This window comes from Hyaena hyaena, unplaced genomic scaffold, assembly GCF_003009895.1.
Source record: "Hyaena hyaena isolate Hyena2069 unplaced genomic scaffold, ASM300989v1 scaffold_150, whole genome shotgun sequence".
NCBI classification, from domain to species: Eukaryota; Metazoa; Chordata; class Mammalia; order Carnivora; family Hyaenidae; genus Hyaena; species Hyaena hyaena.
Window position 1 is genome coordinate 1,470,212 of NW_024080782.1, and position 13,979 is coordinate 1,484,190.

The 13,979-nt window shown below is 43.3% G+C and overlaps 1 protein-coding gene across 4 annotated transcripts in view; it reads right to left on the minus strand.

Annotated features, from left to right (window-relative positions):
* Positions 1-10,311: 10,311 nt before the first annotated feature.
* MOCOS (molybdenum cofactor sulfurase) overlaps positions 10,312-13,979 on the minus strand; it is a 52,130-nt gene continuing 48,462 nt past the window's right edge. For all 4 annotated transcript variants that reach the window (XM_039238977.1, XM_039238978.1, XM_039238976.1 and 1 more), the window contains 2 exons: positions 12,324-12,428; positions 10,312-10,506 (listed from right to left, as the gene is read on the minus strand). In XM_039238977.1, coding sequence (XP_039094908.1) covers positions 10,354-10,506; positions 12,324-12,428 — 258 coding nt within the window. In that variant the 3' untranslated portion in view covers positions 10,312-10,353. The remainder of the gene's footprint in view (positions 10,507-12,323; positions 12,429-13,979) is intronic.

Genomic DNA, 13,979 nt, shown 5'->3' on the forward strand with positions numbered 1-13,979 from the left:
ACAGCATGAGCAGGGGAGGGTCAGAGAGAGAGGGAGACACAGAATCCAAAGACAGGCTCCAGGCTCTGAGCTAGTGGTCAGCACAGAGTCTGACGCAGGGCTCGAACCCACGAACCATGAGATCATGACCTGAGCTGAAGTCAGACAACCAACTGAGCCACCCAAGCGCCCCTCTTTTACTGAATTTTTAATTACAGCATTCATGTTTTTAATTTCCAGAAAATGTTTCTTGTTCTCTAATTTTCCTTTTTTTAGAAGTATCTTATCCTTATCTCCAGGATTTCCTTGATATTATTCATTACATTCTCCTTAAAGTTTTCATTTCATTGCACTGCACATGTGTTCTTTGAGGTGGTTTTCTTTTCGCCCCTCTTACCTTCAGCCTTTTTCTTTTGTAACAGAGGTCATTCTCAAATTCTTGTGATCCTCAGCTGTTCATTCATATTGAAAATGGACTGGAAGCTCTAGGCTATAGCAGAGATACTTGGCCCGGCGGCCTTCACTGTGGACCAAGCTGGTAGGCAAATGGATTTTTCCTTGAGTGTCTTTGGGTCTCCTCTAGGTAGTTTACTTTACCCAGAAAAGTTCTTACCAGTACTGTCCTTCGCCCGGAGGAAGAGGGCTCCTGCCTTAGTCTCCATGGTTTAGAGGGCCTCACCCCCCCCATCCCCCCCTAAAAGGCAAGGAGTCCATAGCACCAAGCGTCCATGCCCACCTGGCTGTTCTCTCCCTAGATTGTTCTCCAGGCAACCGGATGACGCTGAACATATTTCCAAGGCCTATGTGTGCTTTTTCCCTGGAGGCACCCCAAGGCCTGAGAAGAGGTGAAGGAGTGGCTCCTCACAGTGGAGCACAGGCAGAGTTTACCTGTGGGGGATCAGGTGTCCACACAGCTGGGGTTCATGGCCCGGGGGTGGGAAGAAAAAGGGTATAGGCTGTGGCTGCAACCAGGGGCTGGGCCAGCTCTCCTCGTGTCATCCTATTCCCGTGCAGAGGGTCAAGGAGTCAGCGTTCTAAACTCACATCCATCCTTCTAAGCAGTCATAAAGGTGTATTTGTCAAAGTAGGAAGAACGTGCCTTACTTAATGTTTTGTTTGATTTATGAATTCTAAATATTTAGACAGATGGCATATGGGTCTCCATATGAAGGAGGCCATTTCAACCCATGTTGAAACTAGACCCGCATCTTTCTGCCTCCTCCCCTCACTAGAGCTGGGTGGGGGGAGGGGTGGGGTCACTTGTTCACTCTGCAGAGCTTCCTCCCCCCTCACGCCTCCCTCACCCCTGCTTCCTAGTGCCAGAAAGGCTCCTACTTTCTCTAAATCCTAAAGCCACACTGGCTCATTTTCTTCAGACTGTGCCTGCTGCCTCCTTGGAACTAACAAGTTGCCATAAACACAAGGGGCTGCACCCAGGAAGAAATGGAGTACATTTTTCATGTGATTCACCTGGGAGACCAAGACTAGGGAACTTGAAATGACCAGGCCGGCATGCTATTGAAACACTGCAGCTGGGGTGCCTGGGTGGCTCAGTCAGTCAGTTAAGTGTCTGACTTCGGCTCAGGTCATGATTTCACAGTTTGTGAGTTCGAGCCCCACATTGGACTGTGTGCTGATGGCCCAAAGCCTGGAGCCTGCTTCAGATTCTGTGTCTTCCTCTCTCTCTCTCTGTCCCTCTCCTGCTTTCATCCTCTCTCTCTCTCTCTCAAAAATAAATAAACATTAAAAAAATAGAGAAACACTGCAATTACAAATTGACACATTTCTATTAGAAAATGTTATGCCTATACATAGCAATGTTTTCATAGCTATTATCCTGAAATCTCACTCATGCTCCTAGAGAATAATTTAGCAGAAGCAAAAATGAATGAATAATTAAATACATAAATAGCCATGTTTAAAAACAGAGTGTGCTGCAGCCTTACTTATAAAATTAAAAACTAGAAACATCTATCAATAGGGGTGTATTTTAATTCTCTATAATATGTAAACACAATCACGCATCCATGTGACATTACGAAGACCATTCTGAAGTACGCCAGATATTTGGAGTAAAGCACAGGATGCTAAACGTGTACATTGACTTCAGCCACTGGATAGCAGTTGTGTAGAGGAGGAGGATCCTGAGTGTCTGATTTTCAATTCTTCTCCATAAGCTGACTTCATCTTTTCTGATTAAAAGTTTTAACTAGTTATCTAGTTAGCTTAAAAAGGCAACAACAAACACAAAACAAAGACAAAAACCTATATTTTACCAGACATGTGGATAAACATGACATAATATTTCCTTGTCCCTCAGTAGGAGGTACAGAGTAGTACTTTCTGATAACTATACATGTGTCTTAGTCCATTCAGGCTGCTATGACAAAATACCCACAACTGGGTGGCATACAAACAACAGCAGCTTATTTCTTATAGTTAAAGGCTAGAAGTCAAGATCAAGGTGCTGGCAAAGTTGGTGTCTGATGAGATCTTACTTCCTGGTTCACAGATGGCCATTTTCTCGCTGTGTCCTCATGCGCAGAAGGGTGCAGGGAGCTCTCTGGGGTCTTTTTTATAATGGCACTAATCCTATCCATGCAGGCTCTGCTCTCAGACCTCCAAAAGGCCACACTCCCTAATGCCATCACAGTGGAGATTCGGTTTCAACACACGAATTTGGGGAGGTGGAGACGAAAACATTCTATAGCAACATACTTCCTGTAACAGTGAGCTCGGACAGCCGTATGGGGAGGAAACCCCAGGACTTGGTCCCAACCGCAGCACGCAGTGTCCAGGCGCTCTGAGTCACTATCTCAGAGTGATGATGACACTTAGTTTGCAGCCACAGGTAGGAAGGAAAAGACCAGGACAGGTCTTCACATGGCTATCATTTTGGAAACTGAATAAAATGTGTTTTCTTCTGTAAACTGCAAAAAGCAGCAACAAAGTAGCCATTAAGAATCTGAGTGGTGCTATGGGGCACCTGGGTGGCTCAGTCAGTTAAGTGCCGGACTTTGGCTCAGGTCATGACCTCGCTGCTCGCGAGTTCAAGCTCCATGTTGGGCTCTGCTAACAGTTCAGAGCCTGGAGCGTGCTTCGGATTCTGTGTCTCCCTCTCTCTCTGTGCCTCCCCTACTTGTGCTCTGTCTCTCTGTCTTTACATAAACATTAAAAAAATTAGTTAATTAAAAAAAAAAAGAGTTTGAGTGGTGCTCAGTTGCACCAGGAAAGGAAAGCTGCAAGAAAACCAGGCAAAGGTGGATTCCTTGCAGAAGTCACAAAGCTTAAGCCTCTCACTTGTACAGATGCTTTCCAAAGCCCTTTCCTTTCACGTGCAAGGAAACATCCCTTTTGCACCTAATTTTTATTTTTGTATTCTTTTCTTAAAGATGACTTTTAAGGGCACCTGGGTGGCTCAGTCAGTTAAGTGTTGGACTTTGGCTTGGGTCATGATCTCACAAGTGACAGCTCAGAGCCTGGCGACTGCTTGGGATTATGTGTTTCCCTCTCTCTGTCCCTCGCTGGCTCACGCTTTGTCTCTGTCTGTCTCTCAAAAACAAACATTTTTTTAAAAAATTTTAAAAAGATGTTTTTTAAATTGTACTAGCTGCACACCCACAGAGCCTAGATCTGCTGTTGTGTCCATTTTCTATATATTAAAACTTGAGAGAGACAGAGACAAAGACAGAGACAGAGATATACTTGACAAAACAGCCAATTCAAAGCAGCGTACTTAAAGAAAAAAAAAAGAATCCTAAGAAAATAGAGGACTTCAGAGGCTCCTGGGTAGCACAGTCAATTAAGTGTTCAATTTCAGCTCAGGTCATGATCTCGGGGTTCATGGGTTTGAGCCACACATCGGGCTCTGTGCTGACAGCTCAGAGCCTGGAGCCTGCTTCAGAGTCTGTGTCTCCCTCTCTCTCTCTCTGCCCCTCCCCTGCTTATGTTCTCTCTCTCTCTCGCTCTCTCTCAAAAATAAATAAACATTTTTAGAAAGAAAAGAAAATAGAGGACTTCAAAAGAATGGTTTGTGCGATGTCAGTTGAAAATTAATTGGACCAAGAAATAATTCAGGACCTAACTTTTAAAACATGCCAACACATTAACGAAAAGTCTCTCAGAGCTTCCACTAAGCCAGGCAGAGAGAAGTTTGCCATCCTTGGGGATTTGCCCACCCAATCTGAACCAATTTTCAGCCTCCTTAAGTAACAAAATCTGCAGTTACCTAATTATGCCACTAGGTGGTAGACGTGGCTTACTCAGCACAATTACTTTGAGGCATTGTGCTAAACACAAATGTTTCATTTAATTCTCAATTTTAGGAAGTATTATACTTTTCCTCACTTTTCAGATGATGTTTAGAGCTGCTCAATAGCTTGTTCATGTAGGATGAGGTTTGCTATGACTTTAATTTGGGAGTTTGCAAAGTGAGATACATAGAAATTAATTCTGTCAGCACAAAACAGGGTAACTGGAAAAAAGGCAGGCTAAAAAAGTGTCTGCCTGCTTTCTTTTTGCTTCCAGTTATGTCCTGAACTCTCCCTGCAGCGAGAAGAGTCCCGACCTTCTTCAGAGATATCAGGAACTTGGAACTCTGCCTGCCTGGTGAAGGTTTTATCCACTGCTGGGGTCCCCACCAGGCACCTTGCCTCAGAACACTCAAGTGCTGGTGGGCATTCAGTGGATGCAGGGGATCCCCACAGCCTGTGCTCTCTTTAGCCGCTCACTACCTCCCTCCTGGATAAAGGAAAGCTGAAAAAAATGGAGTACCATTGGTGTCCCAACGGCTTCTTTTGATCAGGGCAGGGTCACTCTAAAGAGCAAATGGCACTCATTGGAGCCAGCCTTGCTGGGCTTAAGCTCTCTCATCACAGCTGGAAATTTGGGGCATGTCCCAAAATGGTCTTTTCATCTCTTCCTTTGCCCAAGGTCCTGGAGGCCAGAGACATTCGTGGGTGGGAGTGGACATGGCTGCTTCAGCTTGAATAGCTTTCTGTCACACACAAAGGAGATGGCACTGTTCTGATCACCTTCCTCCCTTCCCCCCACCTCAGGCCAATCCTCACACTCCCAGATGTGCTTCTGACCTTTGGACCTCCATCCAAGTACCATGGTCTTTTTGTATGAAAGTGGTCCAGTTTTATTTCGCATGTAGCTGTTCAGTTTTCCCAACACCATTTGCTGAAGACATTGTCTTTTTCCATTGCATTTTCTTCCCTCCTTCATCATGGATTAATTGATCATATAATTGTGAGTTTATTTCTGGGCTCTAATTCTGTTCCTTTTATCCCTATGTCTATTTTTGTGCCAGTATCATACTATTTGATTACTACAGCTACGCAGCGTGCCTTGAAATCACCTCTAGTTTTGTTCTTTCTCAAGATTGCTTTGGCTGTTGGGGGTCTTTTGTGGGTCCATACAAATTTTAGGATTATTTTTTCTAGTTCTGTGAAAAATACTGTTGGTATTTTATTAAAGATTACATTAAATCTGTAGATTGCTTTGAGTAGTATGGGCATTTTAACAATATTTATTCTCCTGATCCATGAACATGGAATATCTTCCCATTTGTTTGTATCATCTACAATTTCTTTCATCAAGGTTATTTTATAGTTTTCAGAATACAGGCCTTTCACCTCGTTATGTTTATTCCTAGGTATTTTATTCTTTTTTGATACCATAGTACATGGGGTTATTTCTTAATTCTTAATAAAAATGCAACAAATTTCTGTTCATTAATTTTGTATCCTGTGACTTTACTGAATTCATATACTGGATCTAGTAGATTTTTGGTGGAGTCTTCAGGGTGTTTTACATACAGTATCATATCGTCTACAAATTATGAAAGTTATACCTACTCCTTACCATCTTAGACACCTTTTATTTCTTTTTCTTGTCCAGTTGCTGTGGGTAGGACTTTTCCAAACTATGGTGAATACAAGCGGTGATAGTAGACATTCTTGTCTTTTTCCTGATCTCAGGGGAAATTTTCCAGTATTCACCATCAAGTATGATGTCAGCTCTAGGTGTTTCATATTTGACCTTTATAATGGTGAAGTATGTTTCCTCTAAACCTACTTTGTTAAGGGTTTTTATCATGAAAGGATGTTGTAGTTTGTCAAATGCTTTTTCAGCATCTATTGAAAGGATCATATGGTTTTTCTACTTTTTCTTATTGATGTGATGTATCACATTGATTGACTTGTGAATATTTGAATAGACATTTCCCCAACTAAGACATACAAATGGCCACCAGATATATTTTTAAAAATGCTCAATGTTACTAATCATCAAGGAAAGGCAAATCAAAACCGCAATAAGATATCACCTCACACCTCTCAAGATGGCTATTACCAAAACAAAACAAAAATAAAAGCAAAACAAAAGACAGCAAGCACTGGCAAGGATGTGGAACAATTAAAGCCCATGCCCATTGCTAGTAGGAACGCGAGCTGGTGCAGCTGCTCTGAGAAACAATATGAGGCTCCTCAACACATTAAAGTACAACTACAAGTAACCCAGCAATCCTACTTCTGGGTATTTATCCAAAAGAATTGAAATCAGGATCTTGAAAAGACATTCGAATTCCCATGTTCATTGCAGCACTATGTAACATAGCCAAAATGTAGAAACAAGCTAGGTGATCACTGACAGATGAATGAACAAAGAAAATGTGGCAAATACATACAATGGAATACGATTCAGCCTTCCAAATAAAGTGAGAAAGTCTGCAACATGCAACAACATGGATGAAATTTGAGGGCATTATGATAAGTGAAATCAGCCAGTCACAGAAAGATGTGTACTGTATAATTCTACTTATATGACGTATCTAAAATAGTCAATTCACAGAATCAAAAAAGTGATGCTGGTTGCTGGGAGCTGAGGAGAGCGGAAATTGGGAGTTACTAATCAACAGGCATAAAGTTTCAGTTAAGCAACATGAGTATGCTCTCAGACATCTGCTATGCAACACTGTACCGACAGTCAACAGTAATTACTGTACATGTAATATTTGTTAGGAGATTAGATTGCATGGGGCACATGAGTGGCTCAGTCAGTTAAGCATCCAACTTCAGCTCAGGTCATGATCTCGTGATTCATGAGTTCGAGCCCCACGTTGGGCTCTGTGCTAACAGCTCGGAACCTGGAGGCTACTTCAGATTCTGTGTGTCTCTCTCTGCCCTTCCCCTGCTCATTCTCTCTCTCTCTCTCTCTCAAAAAAAGACATTAAAAAAAGAAATTATATCTCTGTTAAGTGTTCTTACTGCCATAAAATAACATTTAAAAAATACAATGCAATTCATAAGTTTCAGACAACACTGTCTGCTACCTACATAGCAAATCTATTAGCCTCGTGCAGGGCAAGCTCTCATAAGTCAGACAGCAGGCTGGGACCCTCTCTTGCTCAATGTTTTGCTCTTAAGCAATGGAAAGAGAACTAAAGGCAAATTTTCCTGAAAACCTTACTTTAATTATTATTAAACATTTAAGTCATTTGAAAAGATATAAAGAATACTACAACTAATACTTATGCATTTATTATCCTAGAGCTTAAGAAGCAAGGCGTTCCCAGTAGAGCCAAAGCCCCTATACACCCTCCCTACTTCTAATTCCTCACCCTCAAAATGCATAATTTATCATTCTATTTCTTTATACGTTTACTGCATATGCATGTACTCCTAAAGCAATGTATAGGAGTCTTCTGCTTGTGGGGTTTTTTTTTTTTCGTCTTTGACCTTCAATCTCACCACATGTGTTCTGCAACTTGCTTCTTTCTCTCACCACCGTGGTCACCCATGCCGGCCCACGCAGTTCTAATCCCTTCATCTCCCACTACCACCTTATATCCATTCTCCTGTTAGTGGACATTTAGTCCCTTTCCAGCCTGGGGGAGTCACAATACTGTTAAAAATATGCTCTTCTGCTTTCACCTAGATAAAACCAAATACGGAATGTGTAGAGGGTCAAATTCTAAATGGGTGTAAGCCTGCATGACCTGGAGTGCAGGCCATCTATCTCAGCCTAGAAGTCAAACTGTAACAGGGGGCACAAATACCCAGGAATATCTGTGTGTACTTGTGACCTTTCTAGAATCTTCTCTCCAAAGGACATGTCCTAAATACTTTAAGAAAAGCCCAAACAACAGGTGCATGCATTAGAACGTAGCACGGTTTTCAAACACTCCATATCATGCCTGACTACGTACTGGTCTGTCTTTTTCCTCTTGCTATTACCTCTGTGGTGAGATCTTTGAATGCATGTTCTGTTTCTTGCCTTTCTATAGGCCTACCTAGAAGCTGAATGGCACATATTGAATAAAAAGTAAATGGATGGACATCTTTCAAGAGGAGGAAGAAATCACCACCTGCCCCTCTCTGTCCTCACAAAGCTAAGTCTCAGTGGGAGGAGGTCAGCACCACCACCTTCCTCAAAGGAGTCTTGGCACTCACCCCAACACATGCAGAAGAGAATCTCTCCCCCAGCTACAAGAACCACGAAGGCGACACCCAGAAAGTCAGTTTTGACACTTAACTCCACATACAAAATGAAAGTGCAAGGGCATGGCCCCATCTCAGCAAACCCTCAAGAACAGAGGCAAGTGTCATCTTTCAAACCCCACATAGTGGTGAAAGCATCACGAAGTTCTGCAAATGATATAATGGAACAAACTGACTCCTAACCCAAGGGGTCTGAGTATGTGAGGCAGGGAAGCCTGAGCCTGATATGCAAACACAGCACAGGAGAGAGAAGCAGGACACTGGCTTCAGGAAGGCACTGTGGGCGGTGGTGGGCAGGGGGTTGGGGATGAGGTGATTGGACTCATGAACAATCCAGGCGGGAGGTGCTGGGGGCCTTAGGAAGGACCTGGGGTTCATATGTGGACACCATGCTTCAGAGGACTTGAGCAGAGTGGACGTAGGAGTGTACGTGCTCACTCTACACGGCTCTGTACGACAGGGCAAGACCCATGGCTGGGCGTCATGAGGTGGCAGAGACAAGTTCAATATAGGGAGGAACCTTTCAGCAACTCAGTGGGATAAGTAACTTCATTAGAGGGTGAGCTTGCTGTCACTGGATGTCTCCAACTGGAGGCTGCAGGAGCAGAGGTCTGAGGTGATATGGAAAGGACCCTGAACCCCCGGAGTTCCTCTCTGAACTGGGAGTTGGAGGCTGGGTGGCTCAGTCAGTGGGTGGGCTGGCACGGCCCCGCGAGCTTGTCGAGGGAGCACGACTGCTCACAGAGCACCGCCATCACTGAGTGTGACGTCAGGCTCATGAGCAGCCCCCAGAGCATCAACCCGATGCAGGAGAGGAGGAGTGAGCGAGACAGGAAGGAAGAGGGGGGAGGTTGCCAGCCTGTGACTTCGCTCAACACAAAAATACGCTGCTCAAATCTCCCCGAAGGAATGTGGCCACAACTCAGAAGCCCACCTCCTCTATGTCCACGAGAGGAAAGGGGCACATTCTCATTCTCTCAAGATCACTGGACACAGGCTCCCACCCTCATTACAGAGGGGTGGAGGAGCCCTAGAGAGGCTTTCTGAAGACAAAGCAACTGTGTAGGGAAATGGCAAAATGGAGGTTCAGCATTCCCAGGGAGCTTCATTAAAGATCTCACCCAATTACTTCCATTTATGGAAAGAAATAAGTCACTGGCGGGGCACCTGGGTGGCTCCGTCGGTTAAGCGTCCGACTTTAGCTCAGGTCATGATCTCACGGTTCGTGGGTTCAGGTCCCGCGTTGGGCTCTGACAGCTAGCTCAGAGCCTGGCGCCTGCTTCAGATTCTGTATCTCCCTCTCTCTCTGACCCTCCTCTGCTCACGCTGTCTCTCTCTCTCAGAAATAAATAAAACATTTTTTTAAAATTTTTTTAAAAAAAGTCACCAGGATAAAAGGTACAGCATAGGGAATACAGTCAGTGGTACTGTGATAGTGCTTTACATGGACAGATGGTAGTTAACACTTGTCATGAGCATAGTGTAACATATAGACACTGTGAATCCCTATGCTATACACCCAAAACTGACATTGTGTGTCAACTACACTTACGTTTTTAAAAATAGTGATAGAAAAAAGGAGAAAGAGAATTATAACAGGAAAAAACCCTCACCTAATTAAAATTATCATACTTCAAATGCATATGGGAACCTTGCTGGGTGCAGCACAGCTGTGGAAACCACAGAAGCCCCAGAACTGCCCTTGTGAGCTTGACCAGTGCACACGTGGAGAGTGGCAGTCAGCAGGGGCCAACGAGGCTTCCCTCTACCCCAGAGAGAACTCTCCCTGTTGCACTGAGCCATGTGCCAGCCTGAATTAGAGCAGACATAGTTGTAAAAGAGAAATTTTAATTTACACTGAAAATGATTTTTAGGAGATAACATCCTGATGTTTCTCGGAAGCCAGTAGATCCTGGCGTTCTGTGTTTTCTTTCAACACAGGGAGCACCTGAGATCCTACAGACAGGAAAGATGGGGAAGAAAAATCCAAAGACGTATGCATCAGGTACACTCCAAAGTTCACCTGTGAACAAGACAGCAGCAACAACAAGTCAGATTATTTTAGCAGTTGAGATAATTTTGCAAATAATAATGTTCAACTAAAATCAAGTCAGATTGTTAAAGACAGGTACTTGTATGTAGGGGGAACCAAGAATCCCAATTTCAGACAAAGATTCTCATGTAAAATGTTCTTTCTTGACAGTCCCCGCACATCTGTTTTTCTCTTTCCTATATACCCTGAACGTCTGGGAGGAGGGCTGGCATCCTGCTCTGTGCTTCTGATCACTGCCAGGCCAATTTCTGCTCTGTTGCCTGATGTAAAAACTATTTTGTGAAAAGAATAGCAAAATTTTGCATTTTCCTTAATGTGATTTTTTTTTTGAGGTGATGTAGGTTAAGTTCTCCAAACTCTCTAGAAGAAAAATAGAAGGTCTAAAGTAAAGAGCTGTGAAAAAAAAAAAAAAAAAAAAAAAAAAAACAGTGTGAGTCTATTCAAGGTTTGTCATCAATGCAAGTGAGCCAATAAGAACTCTTTGGAGCCTGTGATGCACTCCCAGATCTGTTCATTCCTGTGATGACATCAGCTGGACGTCCCATCTTCCAGGACCCAGGCTAGGGGCAGAAGCCAAATTAATTCCTTATGATTTGTGCACGTGTGGGAGAAGGGTTCACAGGAACTTTCTGTATTCTCTTTGCAATTTATCTGTAAATCTACAATTATCCCAAAAATTATCTTAAAAATAAAATAATAAAAAAATAAAAGTTGTGTGCATATGAGAATTACAGTGATTCTAAGATGTACAGTGATTTCCTTCCATGCACCATAGTATTTGTGCACACCCATCCCCTGTCCTCTGGCAACCTGCAAGGTCCTCACACCCTCAGGTGACACGGCCTGCCTCAGCCAAGCAGACAGACGTGTTAATTCAGTTAATTTTCAAGAAATGTTCCATGCAACCTTGACTGCCTACCTGGCTTCCTAGAATTCTTTGCAAACAAAACCAGAAAGCACTAGTCGGGACATAAATCTTCCTAAAGAATCAATCTATTAGAAATTCAGTTTCTATAATCTGGAATCCACAAAACCAACATCCAGTCATTCTAACCTTCAACCAGATGACTTACAGCCTTCTTAAAGTGAAATTTACTGAATCTCTCTATGCAGCTACTCTATTCACCACAGGGCATTTTACTCTCATAAGACACCTGTAGTGAAGAAAATAATGATCAAGATAATAAAAATCATTTTGCTTATTTACTTATTTCTTATTTAAACCCTGTATCTCTTTGACAAAATTTGAGAGCATCAAAAGTACACATAAGTAAGATATCAAAAAGTAAGAAAATAGATGAAAAGGAAAAATAAGATGGTACCACGGATGAGGTCAGAACCTTAATGGTATACGATCCGCTTTCGAATGTCTTCACACTTTTAAAAAGTATTCAGTATTATGTGGAAACTAATTTGACAATAAACTATTTGTAAAAAAAAAAAAAAAAAAGAAATGGCAAAGTAAAAAAAAAAAAGTATTCAGTATTAATACTCAGAACTACAGTTCTGGTGCAGATAACAAGCCAGGATCTTAAAATAGGACCTTAGGGGCACCTGGGTGACTCAGTCAGTTAAGCGTCTAACTTGGTTTCAGCTCAAGTCATGATCTCACAGTTTCATAAGTTTGAGCCCCATCAAAGGCTCTGCTTGGGATTCTCTCTCTCTCACTCTCCCTGTCTCTCTCTCTCTCTCTCTCTCTGCCCCTCCCCCCAAAAAATAAATAAATAAACTTAAAAAAAAAAAAACAGGATCTCAAAACAGGTGTCACAGTTTGCAACCATGCTTACTTTTCTCGCGCGACTCTCGGAAAGCTTTTGGAAAACATTTTGGTTTCGCTGCCCAGTTTGCTGGTTGATGCAAATCATCTGGCATCTGTGACAAGGAGCTACCACCTAGGAGGAGGTAAGAAGGGAAAAGACAGTGTTGCCATGAAAGTGACCGGACGCTCCTGCTAGGGCCGGGAGGCATCTGGGTCCAGGAGGACTGGCTGTAAGAGGGGGTCTTTGGCCCCACCCACACAGAAATGCCCAGTGCTCTGCTAACCGTAAGGAGCCAGACACTGGCACCTCCTCACATGGGTCCTAAGGAATCTTCCGTGTTTGTTCATCAGCTGAAAGGCTGCTGCTTCCGGGCTTCGTGGAGAAACAAAAGAGTTATGAATCTCGGATGGTTATCAGAGAATCTTGGAGATCCGCCCAGGAAGAAAAGAACTAACTGACTGGAGGGTAAGCTAGGAGAAGACAAACACCCCAGAGCCCAGCACTGAGTCATCAGAAAGAACCTTACTGTGTCCTTGTCCTTTGACAGACAGAAATTTCACTACTAGGAATTTCCCCTAAGAAAAGAACCACAAACACAGGTTCATGTACAATCTTTCTCACATTATTTGTTAACTGGGGAAATCTGAGAGTATCTTAAACATCAACTAGTAGAGAACAATGGCTATACTACAGGTCTATGAATATATCATGCAGGCATTAAAATTAATCTATAAAGGGTTTTAAATAAAATGGGAAATGTTTATTTTTATAAGTGAAATAAGGAGGAAAGAAAATTATATGTGTATTCATAGACACACACACACACACACACACACACACAGCTTCTTAACAGGGATTATCAGGTTGGCCTGCCATGCCCATGAGTTTCTTTAAAGTGAGAAAAATCTCCCCTAAATGTTAACACAAAAAAAGAAAGTATGTAGCTCAGCAGTGACAGGACACTTCTTCTGTTGCACATATTAAAAGGGCAAAGGGCAAAGCATTTGCACATTTGCTCCTCTGCTCACTTATGGGCAAACACCAAGTATGCACTGAAACTAGAAACGAAATCTGGATGAGTCTTGGCTCGTGCCTGGCCCTCGCTTGCTGCCTACTGGGCACTAGACCTGGGGAAATAGAACCTCACTGTAGTACCAAAGTCAAGGCTCCTGGGCCTCCATAGGCAGCTGCGGTGTGCCGCACAGGGCTCTGCCCAGCACTTGCCTTGACACTGGGCAGACCTATGACCTCCTCAGGCCTCATCTCATCCAGCCCCTTCGCTTGATGTGGTGAGGATTCCAGACACTACTTCTAGGATGCCGCACCCAGGATTCTTGTACAGGAGAATGCCCGAGACGGAACAGGACTTCCACAAGATCAGAGCACTAAGCCCTCCAGGACCAAGCACAGAACATGCTACCTTCTCTGCCTAGAATGCTATGATTCCCAGGCCAGGCTCCCTCTGACCTTGCAGAGCAAGGAGACATGTCCCACAGAAGGGATGTCCCACCAGCCCTGGGCCCGGGCCCCTGCCGCCACCCAACAGACAGCACTTCATGTAAAACTCCTGTCGCTTTGGCAAAAAGACTCATAAAACAGCTTTTCAAACTGGCAGAAGGAAAAATATTTTCCAGAACTTTTTTCAAACACTGAGGCAAAGAAATCAATTTTCTTAAAAAATTT